At 42.5% G+C, this 17,476-nt stretch overlaps 1 protein-coding gene across 1 annotated transcript in view; it reads right to left on the minus strand.

Annotated features, from left to right (window-relative positions):
• Positions 1–15,392, minus strand: part of LOC109521263 (cAMP-specific 3',5'-cyclic phosphodiesterase 4B-like) — a 32,215-nt gene extending 16,823 nt beyond the window's left edge. The window contains exons 1-6 of the mRNA XM_019879015.1: positions 15,296–15,392; positions 13,351–13,598; positions 12,674–12,868; positions 12,557–12,593; positions 11,392–11,462; positions 9,325–9,374 (exon numbers count right to left, since the gene is read on the minus strand). Coding sequence (XP_019734574.1) covers positions 9,325–9,374; positions 11,392–11,462; positions 12,557–12,593; positions 12,674–12,868; positions 13,351–13,598; positions 15,296–15,340 — 646 coding nt within the window. The 5' untranslated portion in view covers positions 15,341–15,392. The remainder of the gene's footprint in view (positions 1–9,324; positions 9,375–11,391; positions 11,463–12,556; positions 12,594–12,673; positions 12,869–13,350; positions 13,599–15,295) is intronic.
• Positions 15,393–17,476: the final 2,084 nt, after the last annotated feature.

Here is a 17,476-nt window from a genome sequence, read left to right on the forward strand (position 1 = left end):
TCCGACCCTCCTCTGGCCGAGCACGTTATGAGCCTCTTACTCCTCTTGATCCGGTCAACGTGCAGGACAAACTCTGCAAGTCTGCACTGCCGCCCTCGTGCCCACCTGCAGTCCCCCTTCTGCCCACTCTGACTTGTCATGCGTGTGTCATCTGCGTTTTGTTAATATTTGGGCTTTTGATTTGACATGGTGATAATTTTCCCTTTTTAACTCATTCACTCCCAAAGACGTTTTTAAACGTCTTTTCAGACTTGGTCGAGAATCGGCTGGTCCTGAATGAGCTAATAATGTTATGATTTTGTTTTGATGTGTTTTCCCTGTGTCTCATCTATTTGTCTCCGCCTGTTCTTGTCAGTATGTCTTGTCCAGGAGAGTCATCCGAAATCAAAACCTTGGCTCATCTATACTGCAAATAACGTCCAGGTCATTTTTATAATTAGTCTTAAAGGCTTCGGAACAAATATTCTTTTGGTGTTCTGATTCCAAAATGTTTGCCTGTAGGTCAGCGGCTGCAGCCGTTGCCATCGATTGTTAACTTGCTGTAATTCTATTGCAAATCCAACTTGCTACCAAATTAAGTGAACATGTATCATTATCCCTGTTCTTACAGTCAAATTTTGGAGAACATACTAGAAAGGATCCTATTAACCTCCAGCATATGCCACGATCTGTGTTTTGTTCATATTTTGATTTGTGGTTTGACATCCAGCTCATTTTGCTTTCAATCTTGCGATTGAGTCCCGGTTTGTTTTCTTATGACTCCTCTTGGTATCTTTCCTGTCTGCTCATTATTGTCTTTGTCTCTCCAGTCACCTGACCACATTCCGACTGGGCGGCCGGAGTCACCACGCCAGTCACCCATTGCTCCGGCGGCGCACAGTCTGCGGCTGCCATCCGACCCTCCTCTGGCCGAGCACGTTATGAGCCTCTTACTCCTCTTGATCCGGTCAACGTGCAGGACAAACTCTGCAAGTCTGCACTGCCGCCCTCGTGCCCACCTGCAGTCCCCCTTCTGCCCACTCTGACTTGTCATGCGTGTGTCATCTGCGTTTTGTTAATATTTGGGCTTTTGATTTGACATGGTGATAATTTTCCCTTTTTAACTCATTCACTCCCAAAGACGTTTTTAAACGTCTTTTCAGACTTGGTCGAGAATCGGCTGGTCCTGAATGAGCTAATAATGTTATGATTTTGTTTTGATGTGTTTTCCCTGTGTCTCATCTATTTGTCTCCGCCTGTTCTTGTCAGTATGTCTTGTCCAGGTGTGCCTCGTTGTCTCGTCTGTCTGTTTGTATTGAATTCCCTGTTTTCATTCAGTGTCTCGGTTCATTGTCCCATGTGGCGTCGTGTCGCCTGCGGTTGGTGGTGGTCTGCTGCTCGTGTTTCTTTGTCACTTTGTATTTCAGCTGTTTGGGTAGAAACTTGTTAGCTTGTTTGCTAACTTGATTGGGTCCATCTGTCATTTGCCTCCAAGCCACCGTGATAAGCATCCTGTAAACTTGAATGTATAATCTTGAGCTGTCTGTAATTTTTTTTCCCCATTGCCGAACAGTTTTGAGAACCAGTGACTTCATTTCAAGGAGCGGTTTTGTCGCAAGGATATTTTATGAAAAGTAGCTTATTCACTTTTACGGAGGCAATGAATACTGACTTTGGAGCGATTCCGTGACATGTTTTTCCGCAGCAGTCGCCAGCTAAAGCTTGTTGCTAGCTGACTGGTGCTACATAGGTAGCACAGAGCTGTGTCTCAACCTCTGAATATCACGGTGGGTGATATGAGCGAGGCAGCCCAGCGAAGCTTTTTGGGACATCTCGATGGTTGGTTTTCAGGTTTGCTATTCAAGAAAGGATTTGAATAATTTTGGACAGGGTCCATCCATCCATCTTCTATCGGGTCGCGGGAGCAGCAGCTTTAGCAGGGAAGCCCATACTTCCCTCTCCCCAGCCACTTCTTATAGCTCTTCCCGGGGGATCCCAAGGCGTTCCCAGGCCAGCTAGGTGACATAGTCTCTCCAGCGTGTCTTGGGTCGTCCCCGGGGCCTCCTGTCGGTGGGACATGCCCGGAACACGTCACCAGGGAGGCGTTCAAGATGCCCGAGCCACCTCATCTGGCTCCTCTCAATATGGAAGAGAAGCGGCTCGACTCTGAGCCCCTCCCGGATGACTGAGCTTCTCACCTTATCTCTAAGGGAGAGCCCGGACCCCCAGCGGAGAAAACTCATTTCGGCCGCTTGTATCTGGGATCTCGTTCTTTTGGTCACGGTCCATAGCTTGTGACCATAGATGAGGACAAGGTATTTTTTGTAAATATGTACATTTTTGTTCATCGCTTGATATACTTGAACGTCTTGAGTCATTTTCATCTCTAGTATATCCACCCCGGTCCCAAAAATCACTCAAAATCAACTCAAAATGTATTAACAATTTTGGACCGAACTGTTTTCTTGTATTCCCGTTGTGGCGCCAGATGAAAATGCTTCAACTAGCCTCACATTTCGGGATTCAAAGCTACCTGCACTGACATCTTGTATCTCACTGTCACCAGTCAAAAGTGGTGTGACGCACGCTCAGCACCTACACCCACATATAGCGTGGGGTACTTTTCCAGCCTGTTTTTTCAATGGAGGTCTATTTTTTTTTTTTTTTCATCCGCGTGTCCTAACGCCTCGGCCATATGCGGGCGGCTGCTATGAGGACAACAGGCCTCAGTGTCCAGACACACACTGTCTGCTTCCCAGCTCTCCCCTATAGGGCCACAAACCAGCCTCTGTGAGCGCCATCAACAGCACTAACAACACTGGCTGGGCTAAAACATCCCCCCCCAAATCCATTCCTGGCCAAGACACCTTCCGCTCTCATCCACCTCACACTGCCCCTCTCTGTGCTCATTCTACCCCCCAAACCTGTTTCCTTGGCTGTCTGGCTCAAGTGCGGTTTGCAAAACTGCACTGCCTTATCCGTAATGCCACCTTGTGAAGGGTTTCAGCCAGCAGCAACAGGAGAAGACGATTACTTTAATGCACAAGCGTTATATAAGGGAATATAAAACTACTACTGCAATGACATGTAATGAGCGTTAAAAGCTGGTTTGGGGAAAGCCAATGTTAAAGGCTTTATATGTTCTAAAAAGAAACAAAAATGTTTCATCAATAACTAGAAGAATTGTGTGTGAGCCATTTACTGGACAGAGATGAAGTTGACGTGGATGTTGTGACGAGCGTTGAGTTTATTCGTGCTTATCTGACTTGTCAGGAAATATTTGCAGTTAGGTTTGAGTCACCAGTTTGCTTTATGCGATCATGTACGCCAACAAACATTCTTCATTGTGACCTCATGGCATTTCGTATGACAGACAAAGGGAGAGAGAGAGAGAGAGAGAGAGAGAGTATGAGAGAGAAACCAATGTGAAACCAACATGTGCAATAATGTTCTGTTATACGTTTGACTTCTCACGACACGTGGCGCCGACAAATGACTGAGTACTGAATCACCTTATTGCAACTGATGTTTGTCAATTTATTGTGAGAAAAGGAAGAACATTTTGAGCTGCTTGGTTTAATGAGTGCAGTGGAAAAATGAGCCCCCCCCCCCACCGCACCCCCAAACAGTTTCAAATTGGTCAAACTGCGTATTTCCAAACATTTTCATCCTATAGGGAATCATGGAAATTGAAATAATCTGTTCCAGGGTTAAACTATTGCAAACATTCAAGTAAAAAACATTCAAGTCAAGGGGCAATTTTTAAATCAACCTTGATAACTGTTAAGTGTGAAAATGGGTTAACCACTGTTGACATCCGAACAATAGAAAGAATAAAACCCTCAAATATGAACTTGAATGATTAATGACAGAAGTAGAGTGTGATTTCTAACTCAAATTACGCACGCCAAATACGTCACTCTTTTTTTTCTTTTCTTTTTTTAATGAATGTAGCTCCACTTCCTTTAATTATCGTCATCTTGGGTTTCTATAAATGACAAAAAAAACAGTTGAGAGCCTCAACTGATTTGAGACACCATTATACCAATAATGAACTTCATACAATTGTTAATTTTTTTAATTAAACTATTATTTGCCTGCATTTTTTTGTGCCAGCAGCTTTAATCTTTGTGCCAGTTATCGTCTTTGTTTTTTTTTTTTTTAATTAAAGTCCTTATATTTGTGATCATCTTGGGTCATTGTTCGGTCTTTAAACCATTGACTGAAAAAAAAAAATCACTGATCAAAATGATTTCATGATTAATATATTTAATCCCCAGCTCTAATTGCGAGTGTGACTTTTGTTAACGACTGCAAGGGGCGCTATCGGGGTTGATACAAAAATGACAAAAAGACAAAAAGATGTTAGCATTAAGAAGGGATCGTATTTTCACTCATGTTGGCAGCAGTTGATCACCAAGCAACCAAATTACAGTGTGTCAATCATTGTTGCGCATGTGGCACATGCAGCGGACCTAGCTCCAAACACGAATATCCCCGTTCATCGGTCAATTTTCAATCTCACACTGGGAGGAAAATCAAATCTGCTTGTCACTGTTAAAAAGACCGAAAGTGAACCTGTAAGGAATGAAGAAAGCTTCGATTGGCAGGATTAAAAAGGGGTTATGGTTTGCACTGTACTCTTATAATGTCGTTGTATTTTCCATACTGTACGTTATTATAAAATTGCATCAAAAGTCTCCTGTTGTTCAAATAAGTGCTGATAATGCTTTAAAAAAAACAAAGAAAAATGGAGTTGAGAATATGGTTTACTTTTTTTTTGTGTAATAAGGGGACGAGGTGGCTCGTATGCATGGCAGTGTGATTTGTTCGTGAATTAAAACAACATCAAGCAGATCTATTTAAGCTAACAAAAACATTTCTATCAACATATTCTACTTCCTGATGATTTGCCGTGACAACTTTTGTGATTTGATGTTGATTTAGCATGTGACGGGTGGCTTATTCGTTGAACTGAATGTGACCGTGGGGCCTTACGTAAGTCAATTCCATTGGTAATGTTACATTTTTAGTTTACATTTTGACACTGGTAATTTTCCTGCCGACAAAGGATAGCGGGTGGCGCAATCATGAGAAGCATCAAAAAGGACGTACATGATATCTCATAGCCTTTGTTTTGTGGATTTGCCCTCGTTTTAGTCGATGAGGTAAATGGTTTGAGTATAATCTGTGAGTGGAAATGACAAAAACTAAACATTCGGGCCAATACCACAACCACTCTATCCAAAGACTGTCTTCTTTCACTAGCAACCCTGAATTTTGATGAGGTAGTTTACAATTGTGACAGAATCTCTTCACCTATCCAAACGAAAGACTTCAGTTGTTACACAAACATAAGCGTGCGCACACTTCATCAGGGCCTGTTTGACGACCCTCGAACAATGCGCCATGCAGCTTTGTTGGCACGGGACGGCTTGAGGGATGTGCCGCAACAAGGTTTATGACTCTGCTGACGTCAATGACATAATTCAAATACTTAACCAAGCTGCAGCTTCCAGCCCTCAGGATCCTCTCCTTTGGCTGTGAGCCTGGAAAACCTGAAACGGATTCTTGCTGCGCACACGGATTTGAGTCACTAGCCCAGACTAAACCGGAGTGGGGTGGCCCGTGAGACAAACCGCTGGACAAATCAGTTCTGGGAGTCTGTGAGAGAGGCACCAAAAGCAATGTACTTCAAATGTAAAGGAGTAAAATGAAAATTGGAAACTTGATCAATGTTCCGCCCCTCTTTGGCTCGTTTTGATTGCGCTGTCTGTAACATTCCATTCTAAAGGCATCTAACAAATATTAACGATCCATTGCCAGTCATAATATCCTTTGGGATCAACAAATGACGGTTTACACTCGGTCCCCGCGACGCCTGCGATGATGTGCGGTTAATGCTTACGGATAGCCGTTTCAGATTAGTCAGAAGTGACGGTCAAGAACGTCACGGCCAAGCTTTGCGCGTTGCGGTTATCAAGTATAATACAGAGCAAAGCCTATAATCGGAATCAGTCAGGGAAGAGTGAGCCCTTTGTTGGCCGCTGGACTCACGGGACAAGAGTTTGATGGGGTCAAGATGGCGTGCGGTGAAAACACTGCGAACTCACATGGTCAACACTTGAGTCGTTTCACATTCAATAGTGCTGGCTGATAGCGTAAACAGTGTGAGGTGGCAAAGTAACAGCACCCCCACCCACTCCCCCTCGTCTTGCAGCTCGTGACTGTGGCCATGTGCTTTTGGTTTATTTCAATTCTGCCTTATCAAATTTGATTTCAGTGGTTGAAAATGACGAGTTATTCTTTACTGAAGTCCCTATGTCCCTCGATGCAACAATCCGACCAACTAAGACTTTGTTCCAAAGCACACATTGCTTACTTGGGGTAATTCAAGATGGACTGCAGTGGATCTTTTAGCACTGTTAGGGGAGTTTTTTTTTTTTTTTTTTTTTTCGAACACAAATGCAAAACAGGAAAAATCTGGTCTCCTTTTCCGTTCAGACAGATGAGAAAATGAGACAGAAAGGAGCACAAAGGAACAATTGCGATTACTCAGGAGCAGGTGTGAGTTCTTTTGTTTTCTCTTAAGTATCTGATGACATATTCGATGGCGAAAAAGGGAGGGTCGCAGACTGCATTCAAAACAGCAAGCGAGACGAATTTGTCTTCCCCCCCCCACCTCTTCTTAACGGACAGTTGTACGCATAAGTGATCGGTCAAGGTTGTGAGAAGTGAGGCGTAGACAATTAGAGACTTTAGCGTTGTCTTGTTTTTTTTCCTGCTGCAGCGACCCATCTGTGATAATAGGAAGTCGAGAGCGCCCGCTTTGAAGGCCTTGCTGACGTCAATCAGGCTTGAAGAACCAGTGCAGCAGGAAACAATGTCCATAACTCCCTCCTCTCCTGCTCTCCATCTGTACTTTCACAACATCACTTTAGACTCGAAATTTGGACTTTGATGTGTTTTATACCTCAAATGATTCAATCCCTGACCTAATTTTCAGCCAACGTCAGTTTTTAATTGGCGAATGTGGATTTTTGAGCTGAAAATGAAAAGACATTAGTGGCAAGATTATTGTGTGACAGGTTACCTTTTGTCGTCATTATTATTATTTATTATTATTAATATTATTTTTTTTTACATGGACATGCCTCCATCCATTTTCTATTACCCTCCTTTGGGTCACGGGTGACTTGGGGCCTAACGCAGCTGACTTTAGGCCAGAGGTAGGGTCTGTCCTGTACCGGCCGCCAATCAATCACAGGGCCAAACGACCATCCACACTCACATTCATACTTTAGGGCAGTTTAGTCTTGAATTCATTAACCTAATGTGTATATTTTTGGAATGCGGGTGGGAACCGCAACGTACCCAGGAAATCCCCCTTTGTGCTCATTATAAAACCTTGAGCAGAGCTTGTCACAGCATTCGCTGAGCTGACTTTGTGATTCTTGAAAGCGTCAGACTAAACACACTGCTGCACGTCATTGCACGCCGCAACGTGAGCCCTTCCCTTGAGTTACCAAATAATTCTGGGAAGGTCATCAAGTGAGCTGCTCTTGCAGGCAGTAAGAGGCCATAATATCCTTTGGGATCAACAAATGACGGTTTACACTCGGTCCCCGCGACGCCTGCGATGATGTGCGGTTAATGCTTACGGATAGCCGTTTCAGATTAGTCAGAAGTGACGGTCAAGAACGTCACGGCCAAGCTTTGCGCGTTGCGGTTATCAAGTATAATACAGAGCAAAGCCTATAATCGGAATCAGTCAGGGAAGAGTGAGCCCTTTGTTGGCCGCTGGACTCACGGGACAAGAGTTTGATGGGGTCAAGATGGCGTGCGGTGAAAACACTGCGAACTCACATGGTCAACACTTGAGTCGTTTCACATTCAATAGTGCTGGCTGATAGCGTAAACAGTGTGAGGTGGCAAAGTAACAGCACCCCCACCCACTCCCCCTCGCCTTGCAGCTCGTGACTGTGGCCATGTGCTTTTGGTTTATTTCAATTCTGCCTTATCAAATTTGATTTCAGTGGTTGAAAATGACGAGTTATTCTTTACTGAAGTCCCTATGTCCCTCGATGCAACAATCCGACCAACTAAGACTTTGTTCCAAAGCACACATTGCTTACTTGGGGTAATTCAAGATGGACTGCAGTGGATCTTTTAGCACTGTTAGGGGAGTTTTTTTTTTTTTTTTTTTTTTTTGCGAACACAAATGCAAAACAGGAAAAATCTGGTCTCCTTTTCCGTTCAGACAGATGAGAAAATGAGACAGAAAGGAGCACAAAGGAACAATTGCGATTACTCAGGAGCAGGTGTGAGTTCTTTTGTTTTCTCTTAAGTATCTGATGACATATTCGATGGCGAAAAAGGGAGGGTCGCAGACTGCATTCAAAACAGCAAGCGAGACGAATTTGTCTTCCCCCCCCCACCTCTTCTTAACGGACAGTTGTACGCATAAGTGATCGGTCAAGGTTGTGAGAAGTGAGGCGTAGACAATTAGAGACTTTAGCGTTGTCTTGTTTTTTTTCCTGCTGCAGCGACCCATCTGTGATAATAGGAAGTCGAGAGCGCCCGCTTTGAAGGCCTTGCTGACGTCAATCAGGCTTGAAGAACCAGTGCAGCAGGAAACAATGTCCATAACTCCCTCCTCTCCTGCTCTCCATCTGTACTTTCACAACATCACTTTAGACTCGAAATTTGGACTTTGATGTTTTATACGCCTCAAATGATTCAATCCCTGACCTAATTTTCAGCCAACGTCAGTTTTTAATTGGCGAATGGTTATTTTTGAGCTGAAAATGAAAAGACATTAGTGGCAAGATTATTGTGTGACAGGTTACCTTTTGTCGTCATTATTATTATTTATTATTATTAATATTATTTTTTTTTACATGGACATGCCTCCATCCATTTTCTATTACCCTCCTTTGGGTCACGGGTGACTTGGGGCCTAACGCAGCTGACTTTAGGCCAGAGGTAGGGTCTGTCCTGTACCGGCCGCCAATCAATCACAGGGCCAAACGACCATCCACACTCACATTCATACTTTAGGGCAGTTTAGTCTTGAATTCATTAACCTAATGTGTATATTTTTGGAATGCGGGTGGGAACCGCAACGTACCCAGGAAATCCCCCTTTGTGCTCATTATAAAACCTTGAGCAGAGCTTGTCACAGCATTCGCTGAGCTGACTTTGTGATTCTTGAAAGCGTCAGACTAAACACACTGCTGCACGTCATTGCACGCCGCAACGTGAGCCCTTCCCTTGAGTTACCAAATAATTCTGGGAAGGTCATCAAGTGAGCTGCTCTTGCAGGCAGTAAGAGGCTGAACTTACCTGACAGACAGACTTTTGCCACCGGAGACTGATTTGCAGCAGGGGACCTCCTACGATGACACATCAACAGGTCACAAAAAAAAAAAAAAAAAAAAAGTGATACAAGAAAAAGAAAAATGTAATATTTTTCAGCGTGACATTTTTTTTCTTTCCCTCTCACTGGATTCATATGATCGACTTCTGTTTCATATTATTGTGAATGAAGTTCATTCCTCCTTCCTCCAAAACAGCTATAAAGCAACTTAGCATTCAATAGCAGACTTAACATGACAAGAAAACAGTGCTTATATTTATGTTAAATTTATTCTTCACTTGGTATTGGTCAATAGATGTTTCTTCGAGGAATTTTGAATGAAATGTTTTTGATACAGCGGCGCCCCCAAGTGAGAAACATTGGAATCTTTAATACTATCGTAGAAAGGGTTCTGTCAGTCGTCATCTGTACTTGTGGGTAAAAAACAAAAAACAAAAAACAAAAAAAGCAAAAAAGGACGTTTCGCTTCTCTCACAGAAGCTTCGTCAGCGGTAGACAACCCTGAAGTCTCCGTGAAGACTCCGGGAAGTTGCTCTGCGCTAAAAGGCTGAGCGTGGCCTGTTTGAGGACTGGGTGGGGATGGTTAGTCACGCCCCTATGGTGAAGAGGCCCATTGGTTTCTAAACTCCCTATCATTGGGTCTTGATTAGGCCTATTGTTTGGGCTAAGGCTGAATAGCTACTTTCAGTTAGCCTGATCAGCATGTCTATGTCCCTTACTGGTCAACAAGTTATTGTAAATAGGAGACAGGTTAAATCTGATACCTCCTTCACGGTTCAGAGAGGGTGAAAATTTTTTAACAAAAATCGCTTCCTTTAAAAAAGTTAGGAAAATTAAAACAAACAGAGAGGAAACCAACCAACAGAGAGAAAAGAAGAGAAGGGGTGTCTGTGTACCTTATATTGCCGGCCTCTCAGAGTCATGTTGTAGAAATATTCTTTGTATTTTCTCTGAGAGGCCGGCAATATAAGGTACACAGACACCCCTTCTCTTCTTTTCTCTCTGTTGGTTGGTTTCCTCTCTGTTTGTTTTAATTTTCCTAACTTTGCCAAAGGTCATTTAGGGTAGCTACACCCTGACAATGCCTTCTCGATGTGTTTGACCTCACTCTCTCTCGACTTGGTGTTGGTGGAGATTTGGCTCGCTGTGTTCAAGTGTTCTAATTACACCTAGCTTGTGTTGCAGCGGGTGATTGGATTTGAAATGCAAATACTGATCTGTGTGCGTGGGTTTTCTGTAGACCTCAACCTTAAGAGTTTTGTCCTGCTCTAAGCTGACCTTGCAATCCAAAAAGGCCAGTGCGTTGTCTTTTGCGTCTTCTCTGGTGAATTTGATGCTGTCGTCTAGATTATTTATGTGTTCGGTGAATCCCTCAACTTCCGTTGTTTTGATTTTGACAAAGGTGTCATCCGCATATCTAAACCAATGGCTTGGTGGGGGACCTTTGTATGAAGACATTGCCAAATTTTTAAATTCTTCCATGTACAAGTTGGCCACAATGGGAGACACAGGGGATCCCATGGCACATCCAAAGACCTGGTGGTAAAACGTGTCCCTGAATTTGAAGTAAGTTGTGTTGAGGCATATTTCTAACAGTTCACAAATGTGTTCCGGCAACAGTTTAGTTCTTTCAGCTATCAAGACCCAATGATAGGGAGTTTAGAAACCAATGGGCCTCTTCACCATAGGGGCGTGACTAACCATCCCCACCCAGTCCTCAAACAGGCCACGCTCAGCCTTTTAGCGCAGAGCAACTTCCCGGAGTCTTCACGGAGACTTCAGGGTTGTCTACCGCTGACGAAGCTTCTGTGAGAGAAGCGAAACGTCCTTTTTTTTTTTTTTTTTTTTGTTTTTTGTTTTTTACCCACAAGTACAGATGACGACTGACAGAACCCTTTCTACGATGGAACTTTCCTGTACGACTGAGAGCCTCCACAAGAATCTTTAATACTGAGACATTACTGAAGCTTGCAGTAAAAACCTTTTACTGTGCGAAACTCCAACCCCCCAAAAAGCAAAAACTATTGACTTACTTATTGAATGCACACTGCGCATTTGTCAATGTGGTGAAGTTATTCCTGACCGTTCGAAGGCTTGCCAGAACCTGGGAAAACAATTCAACTTGATGAGAAGCGGAAACTGTGTACAGTATTTGTTATCAAAAAGCAACAAAGTAGGAGAAGGATTCCGTTTTTAAGTGTCATGCAACATGCACAGCAATCATTTGTTTGGCTCTCATTACCGAATACAGAACAGAAAATAAAAACTGGCATTGACTTTGATATGCTGATGATTATGATATGCTGATTTCCAGTTAGTGTGATCTGGAGCCAATTCGAGCTGACATCCGCCAAAAGGTCGACTACACCCTGAACTGGTCATCAGTCCATCACATGGCGCGCACAGAGACAGACAACGAATCGCAGCCTCGCTGTCTCTGGGTTGGAAGTGAAGTCATGCTGTGCCATGCAAGGACTTCACTTAGCCATGACACAGTCAGTTAGTGACTATTCTTCCAAGTTGTTGTTTTTTTTTTCTATATGGAGACAGTTAAAATGGAAACTTAACACAGTTAACATAATATTATGCATCCACGCATTTTCCGATCCGCTTTATCCTCAGGGGCTGGGTACACCCTGAACTGGTTGCCAGTGATAGACGAACAACCATCCATGGTCACACTCACACCTAGGAACAATTTACAGTGTTCCATTACCCTACCACGCATGTTTTTGGAATGTGGGTGGAAACCGGAATGCCCGGGGGAAAACCACGCGGGCATGGGGAGAATATGGAAAAATTCGACACAGGAAGGCCGGAGCTGGAATCGAATCCTGCACCTCTGCACTGTGAGGCCAACGCACTAACCAGTCTGACCACTGGGTAACATATTATTATTCATTTTCTATTTTTAAAAAAGTTAAGCGACCTAAACAATACATTCTGGATTTTGTAAGTCAGAGACTCCAGCACACCTCGCAACCTTACTGAGGATTAGCAATGGATGGCTAAAATATAATAATATGGAGTCAATTGAGTAAAACAGAACAATTAAAAGCTGAAACTGAACTAGAAGCCACTAGATGGCAGAAAAAGTTAACGTGACTCAAATGCAACAGCTTTGCATTTAAAAAAAAAAAAAAAAAAAAAAAGGCTCAGGGGGAACTGATGTATGCTTGTTTATGCTCACGGACTTACCTGGGCAAAGGGGGTCACTATCAAGTCCTCTCCGTGGCTAAAATGAAAGGCAAAAACAATGATTAGAAAAATAAATAAATAAACTGTCCCAAGCAATAACGATGGAAAACGACTCACAGTTCTCCAACGATGCAAGAGTTTCGAGAAAGGGACTTAGGGGACAATTCGTAGTCGCTGTCAGAGCGGTAGAGGAAGGACTCTCGACGCTGGCCGTGGCTCGCCAGGTTGGGATGAAGAACCAGTCCCGAATTCGGGGAGGCTTGAGGGTCTGAGGGACTGCAGCACAATGATGGGCCATTCTCTCCCTCCAAGCTAAAGGCAAGAGGCCATAAAGAGCATTTATAAGGTTTGAAGAAAAACGTGAAGCTCAACAGGATGCCATGCGTGATGTCTTGTGTAACATTCTCACAAATCCCATCAAGTCGAGAGGTGGTTTCATAAAATCTAAAATATAGCCACCAGTCTGTCCTTGACCTAGATTTGAGATGCAACTATCTTGCACAAATAAATACGTATGCTTTGCTGGTCAAACAACTTGGTCCCACTAGAATAATGCCATGGGGCATCTTTGTTCATTAATGCTTGCTCATCACCAAGTAATCAAGTGATCTTGCGGGCACAAAGTAACACACGTGACTATAAATCACCCGTGATAAAGTGCAATGATTCAAAGAAAATGTCATATTGGCGTTCATTTTTTTTTTTTTTAAATAGAAGTCACCGTTTTTTCATCCTTTTTCCAATATTTCACTTTCACTTACTTTCAATTTGAATTTGAACGCCAAAAGCCTCACCTGTTGGGGTCAGCCTTTGTAATGTCAATCCGGGGCAGAGAAGCGATTGGTAGACTAGTCGGCCTGGCGTGAGTCACTGGGTCTTCCACCGGGGATACCAAACTTCCTCGCTCCCGCTCCTTCTCCGCCTGTCGCCATGACAACGGCGGCAGCTGCAGGTTGCCAGAAAAGCGCCGATGGACTTTGCACAACTCTACTCCGAGAGTGTTGCCCGAGGGGTATTGCCACCCAGGAGGATCCTTCCTGTCCTGATAGAAAATGACATCAAATTGAAGTTCAGACCAGTCAAACTGAAAGAGAAAAGACGACGACGTATAGAGGGGGAGGAAAAAAAAAAAAGGATTTCAAGTCTTGGCGTAGCAAATGAGGAAGGCTGATAAGTCACTAGGCATTATTTGTAATATAGTTAATATTATAAATGTGCCTGTATGTGATTTTGAAAATGACCTGATTAAAAAAAAGGAGTAAGGAAGTCTGCTACTCTCTAGGAGTCTTTCTGCTGACTTTGCAGGGCCTTCTTGGAAATGGAATCGGTCTGATATATCGTGTCTGCTTTTGAGACACAGGGTGTAGTATTACTTGTACCCGGGGCAAAAAAAAAAAAAGTGAAAATTGAGTCTCGGGATGCAACGCATGCTTCCTGAAATATCTCTTTCAACCGAGAACCAATTTACAAATATCCTCATCAATATTTTACTGTAGAACAGCAGAATTGTATCTCAATTGGCTATTGATTGCATTACGGACATCCAAACATAATTCGAGCACTTTATTGATCTCTGGGTTGAAATGGCAGCCGCTGGATGAAACATTGCAATTTTATTTTGTGTTTTCAGTCTTTGATGCGCCCCTGATTGCCGTAAAATACAAACCATCACATTGAAAAACCCTTTTTATCATCAATAGCGAAATATGGTCATGAAAGGAACTGAGCAAAGATTAAAGGCAGAACAAAGCAAAGCCCCAATGTTGAAGGGAGGTGAAGTGGATGATGAAAGAGTTTTCTTGGCTATTCACTATCTAGCCTATATAAGTGTTTCCCAACCAGGGGTACTCATCAGGTGTCTCCAAAACTATAAGTACTGTAAATATTCTCAGTCATTTCATAGTCCCATCAATAAAATGGTACATGTGCGCTACGTGATCTGCCATTGACTGACCAAGAGCCTAATAAAGCTAAAGATATACAAAATGGATGCGATGTTATGATAAGCGTCTTGGTACTAATCGGTACAAGTATTATCCGATTAAAACAAAACAAAACATTGTTTTACCTTTATCTGTTTCTGCCATATACAAATTCTCGCATAAAATGGATCACTTTTTTTGATACAAATGTTTTCAGCATAAAACAGATCGGATACATCAAGAGAGAGTCAGACAGGAGCCAGACATGGGGATCAAAGCCTGTCCTTCAAGCTCCTATTGGACATTGTCGGAGTAAATGATCTGGCTAGGCATCGCAGTCATAAACAGAAAGGAGTAGAGAAGCAACAGATGGGCCTCTCTGTCAGATCTGTCCTTCTTCCTCGTATGTTTCCACTGAATCTGTGCCCAAAATGTCATCCTGGCGAAGGCTGTCTTTTAACACCCTATGTCCTCTTCTCGCCTCACTCGGTCATCTTCACGACAATCTCGTACACACACACACGCACACGCACACGCACACACTTGACGCCTGTTTACGGTTGGGTGGACAGTGCAGTCATCTTTTTGAGTCACAAACTATACATAGACACACGGACTCGTGCTGCCGGAGTGTATCCTAAAACTGCCCTCCAAAGGAAATTGTACAACGACAAACCTAATTGTACAACGACAAACCTTTTGAGTCATAATGAATTTTCTTTTTTTAATAATATCGTGAGTGGGCCATGTAATCAAAATATCCTGGATCACTGGAATCTTGTTGCATTGAAGACTAACGGGAAGAATCAATACTTACGTCTCCCGAAGTGACTCCTTGAACACTGCGGCTTTTCTTCATCATGACTTCCCGAACGACAGTTTCTTCTTTCTTCTCCTGTTTTGGAAATCGACACCTGCACAGGGAGAGTATAAAGAAGAACTGCAGTTGGGTTATTCATCATTCGATGCAGTTCTTTTCCAATTAGTATATTTTGTAAGTAGAGATGCGTTTTCCAAGTAAATGCCCTAAACCGTTCCAAGCCCCCACAAAATTCAGACAGAAATGTTTTGCAAAATATTTAACAAATACATGTTACACTAGATTATTGCACAATAAATGGGAGTTGTGCAAAATGTAAAAAATAAGACGCTACAGCTTCTTGTTGCTTTCGAACTTAGCTAGTAGCAGACGTGTGCACATTTTCAGCATGACGTCTTTGATCCACTGAGGAAAGGACACTTTGATTCGCTCCTCTTTCATCTATAACTGCTTCAAACAACAAAGTGTATACACAAAAAAGGGGTTGAGATTGCACGACTGTCTGTGTCTTATTTGTTGTGTTGTATTATTTTGTCATTTTATGTTAACATTTCTTTTGATGGCGATGCGGGCACCCGCAGCGGCTCCTCTCTCTCCTGTGGTTGAGAGGAAAGTAATTTCATCTGTGCTGTATGTTGCACATGTAGCACATTTGACAATAAAGTTGACTTGACGCTAGCGCCTCTGTCACTGCCACGTTAGCAAATAATCTTGATGATTTTTGCTGTGTCTATGGGAGAATCTGTGTCAACACATTCCTGTTCAGCAGCAACAACAGTGAAAGACTAAAGACCAGGAGACCAAAAGAAACCGCCCACCACCAGCAACGTTGCTTTACCATAAAAATCAAAACAAGAATCCAAACAAGACCATTAAGCTAACGCTGAATTCAATTAACGTAATAATGCTTCCTTTCAACTGAACTTTGTTACTTGTGCAAATTGTTGTTTGTTCATAATTGAATCGGGATATTCAAACATCTTTTGTATATATTTGAAATTGGCCCTTTCCAAACGATCAGTGCCTTATGTGGTGTTATTGCCTATTTGATTGGAATTTAAAGTACCCACCCCCATTAGCTCAAGGCGGATCTTCTTATTAGACTGCACTCTGTAATTGGTATTGGTATGTGTTGCTAAATGCAATTGTGCTCAGCGCGCGAAACAACAACGTTGAACAATGAAAACAGTAGTTTGAAGAGTGTTGTAATAATTTCAATGCATGTGAACCCTGCAATATGCCATCTCCATGGTGACGTTCTTTAGTAGTGGCCAGAAATGCAAGGCCATGAAGAGTATTTCCTTCGGAGTTGGATTGGAACACCAGTAACCCTCATCAACATCACTAAGCATGAGAGCCCAACTGATAAATTACAATTACGGAGAAAAGACCATATTCCGTTCCAAATGGCATATTCGTGAACCGCAACTGAGCAACACAAAGATTAGATCACAAAAACAAAATTACATTCAGCGTAGTCAATTGGTAGAAATGGAGACGAAAGAAGACAAGAGGGAGTGTATTTACGTCACTCTTGTAAATGGCCCAATCTAAATTCTGGTACAATTGATTCTTAAGAAGTGAGTGCGGCTCGAGGCAAAGCATGGTTTTGTTTAATCAGCAATTAGATTGTAACTGAGGAGAACAGGCTAACGCTATAACAACAGCCTGTTCCTCAACACAGCCCAGTCCTGTCTTGTCTTTGAACTGACAAGACAAGAACATTTATTTTTCACTAATTGAACAGTCGTTACACGTCTGACTGATTTGTTTTTATAAAAATTATAATTTGAATAACTGCTACCAAGATTCTTGCGTCAATGTTAACGTTTTTCAGTTTAAATGTGTTGCCGACCAAAAATGCTATTTTAATACTTGACTTAATGTTAATTTTAAAAACATGTAACTGCATGTGCTGAGGATGTTAATGAAATGTTTTCATTGGTATTTAGTTAAATATAATGATTCCCTCGAGGTATTTGGCACAGATGTGTGTATCTACTTATTTATTACACGTTTCTACAGCTGTCAGTGAATAATGCATGAATCGCAATAACAAAATTCGGGCATGAGCAGGAGGTGGATGATAATGAAAATGAAAAAAGATGAGTCAAATTAGGATTGCTCAGCCTTGGCAATCATCTCTGCTCGACTGAGTACCATTTTCCACTCCTCTCG

Source organism: Hippocampus comes, unplaced genomic scaffold (assembly GCF_001891065.2).
Source record: "Hippocampus comes isolate QL1 unplaced genomic scaffold, H_comes_QL1_v1.1 scaffold85, whole genome shotgun sequence".
In the NCBI taxonomy this organism is placed as follows: domain Eukaryota; kingdom Metazoa; phylum Chordata; class Actinopteri; order Syngnathiformes; family Syngnathidae; genus Hippocampus; species Hippocampus comes.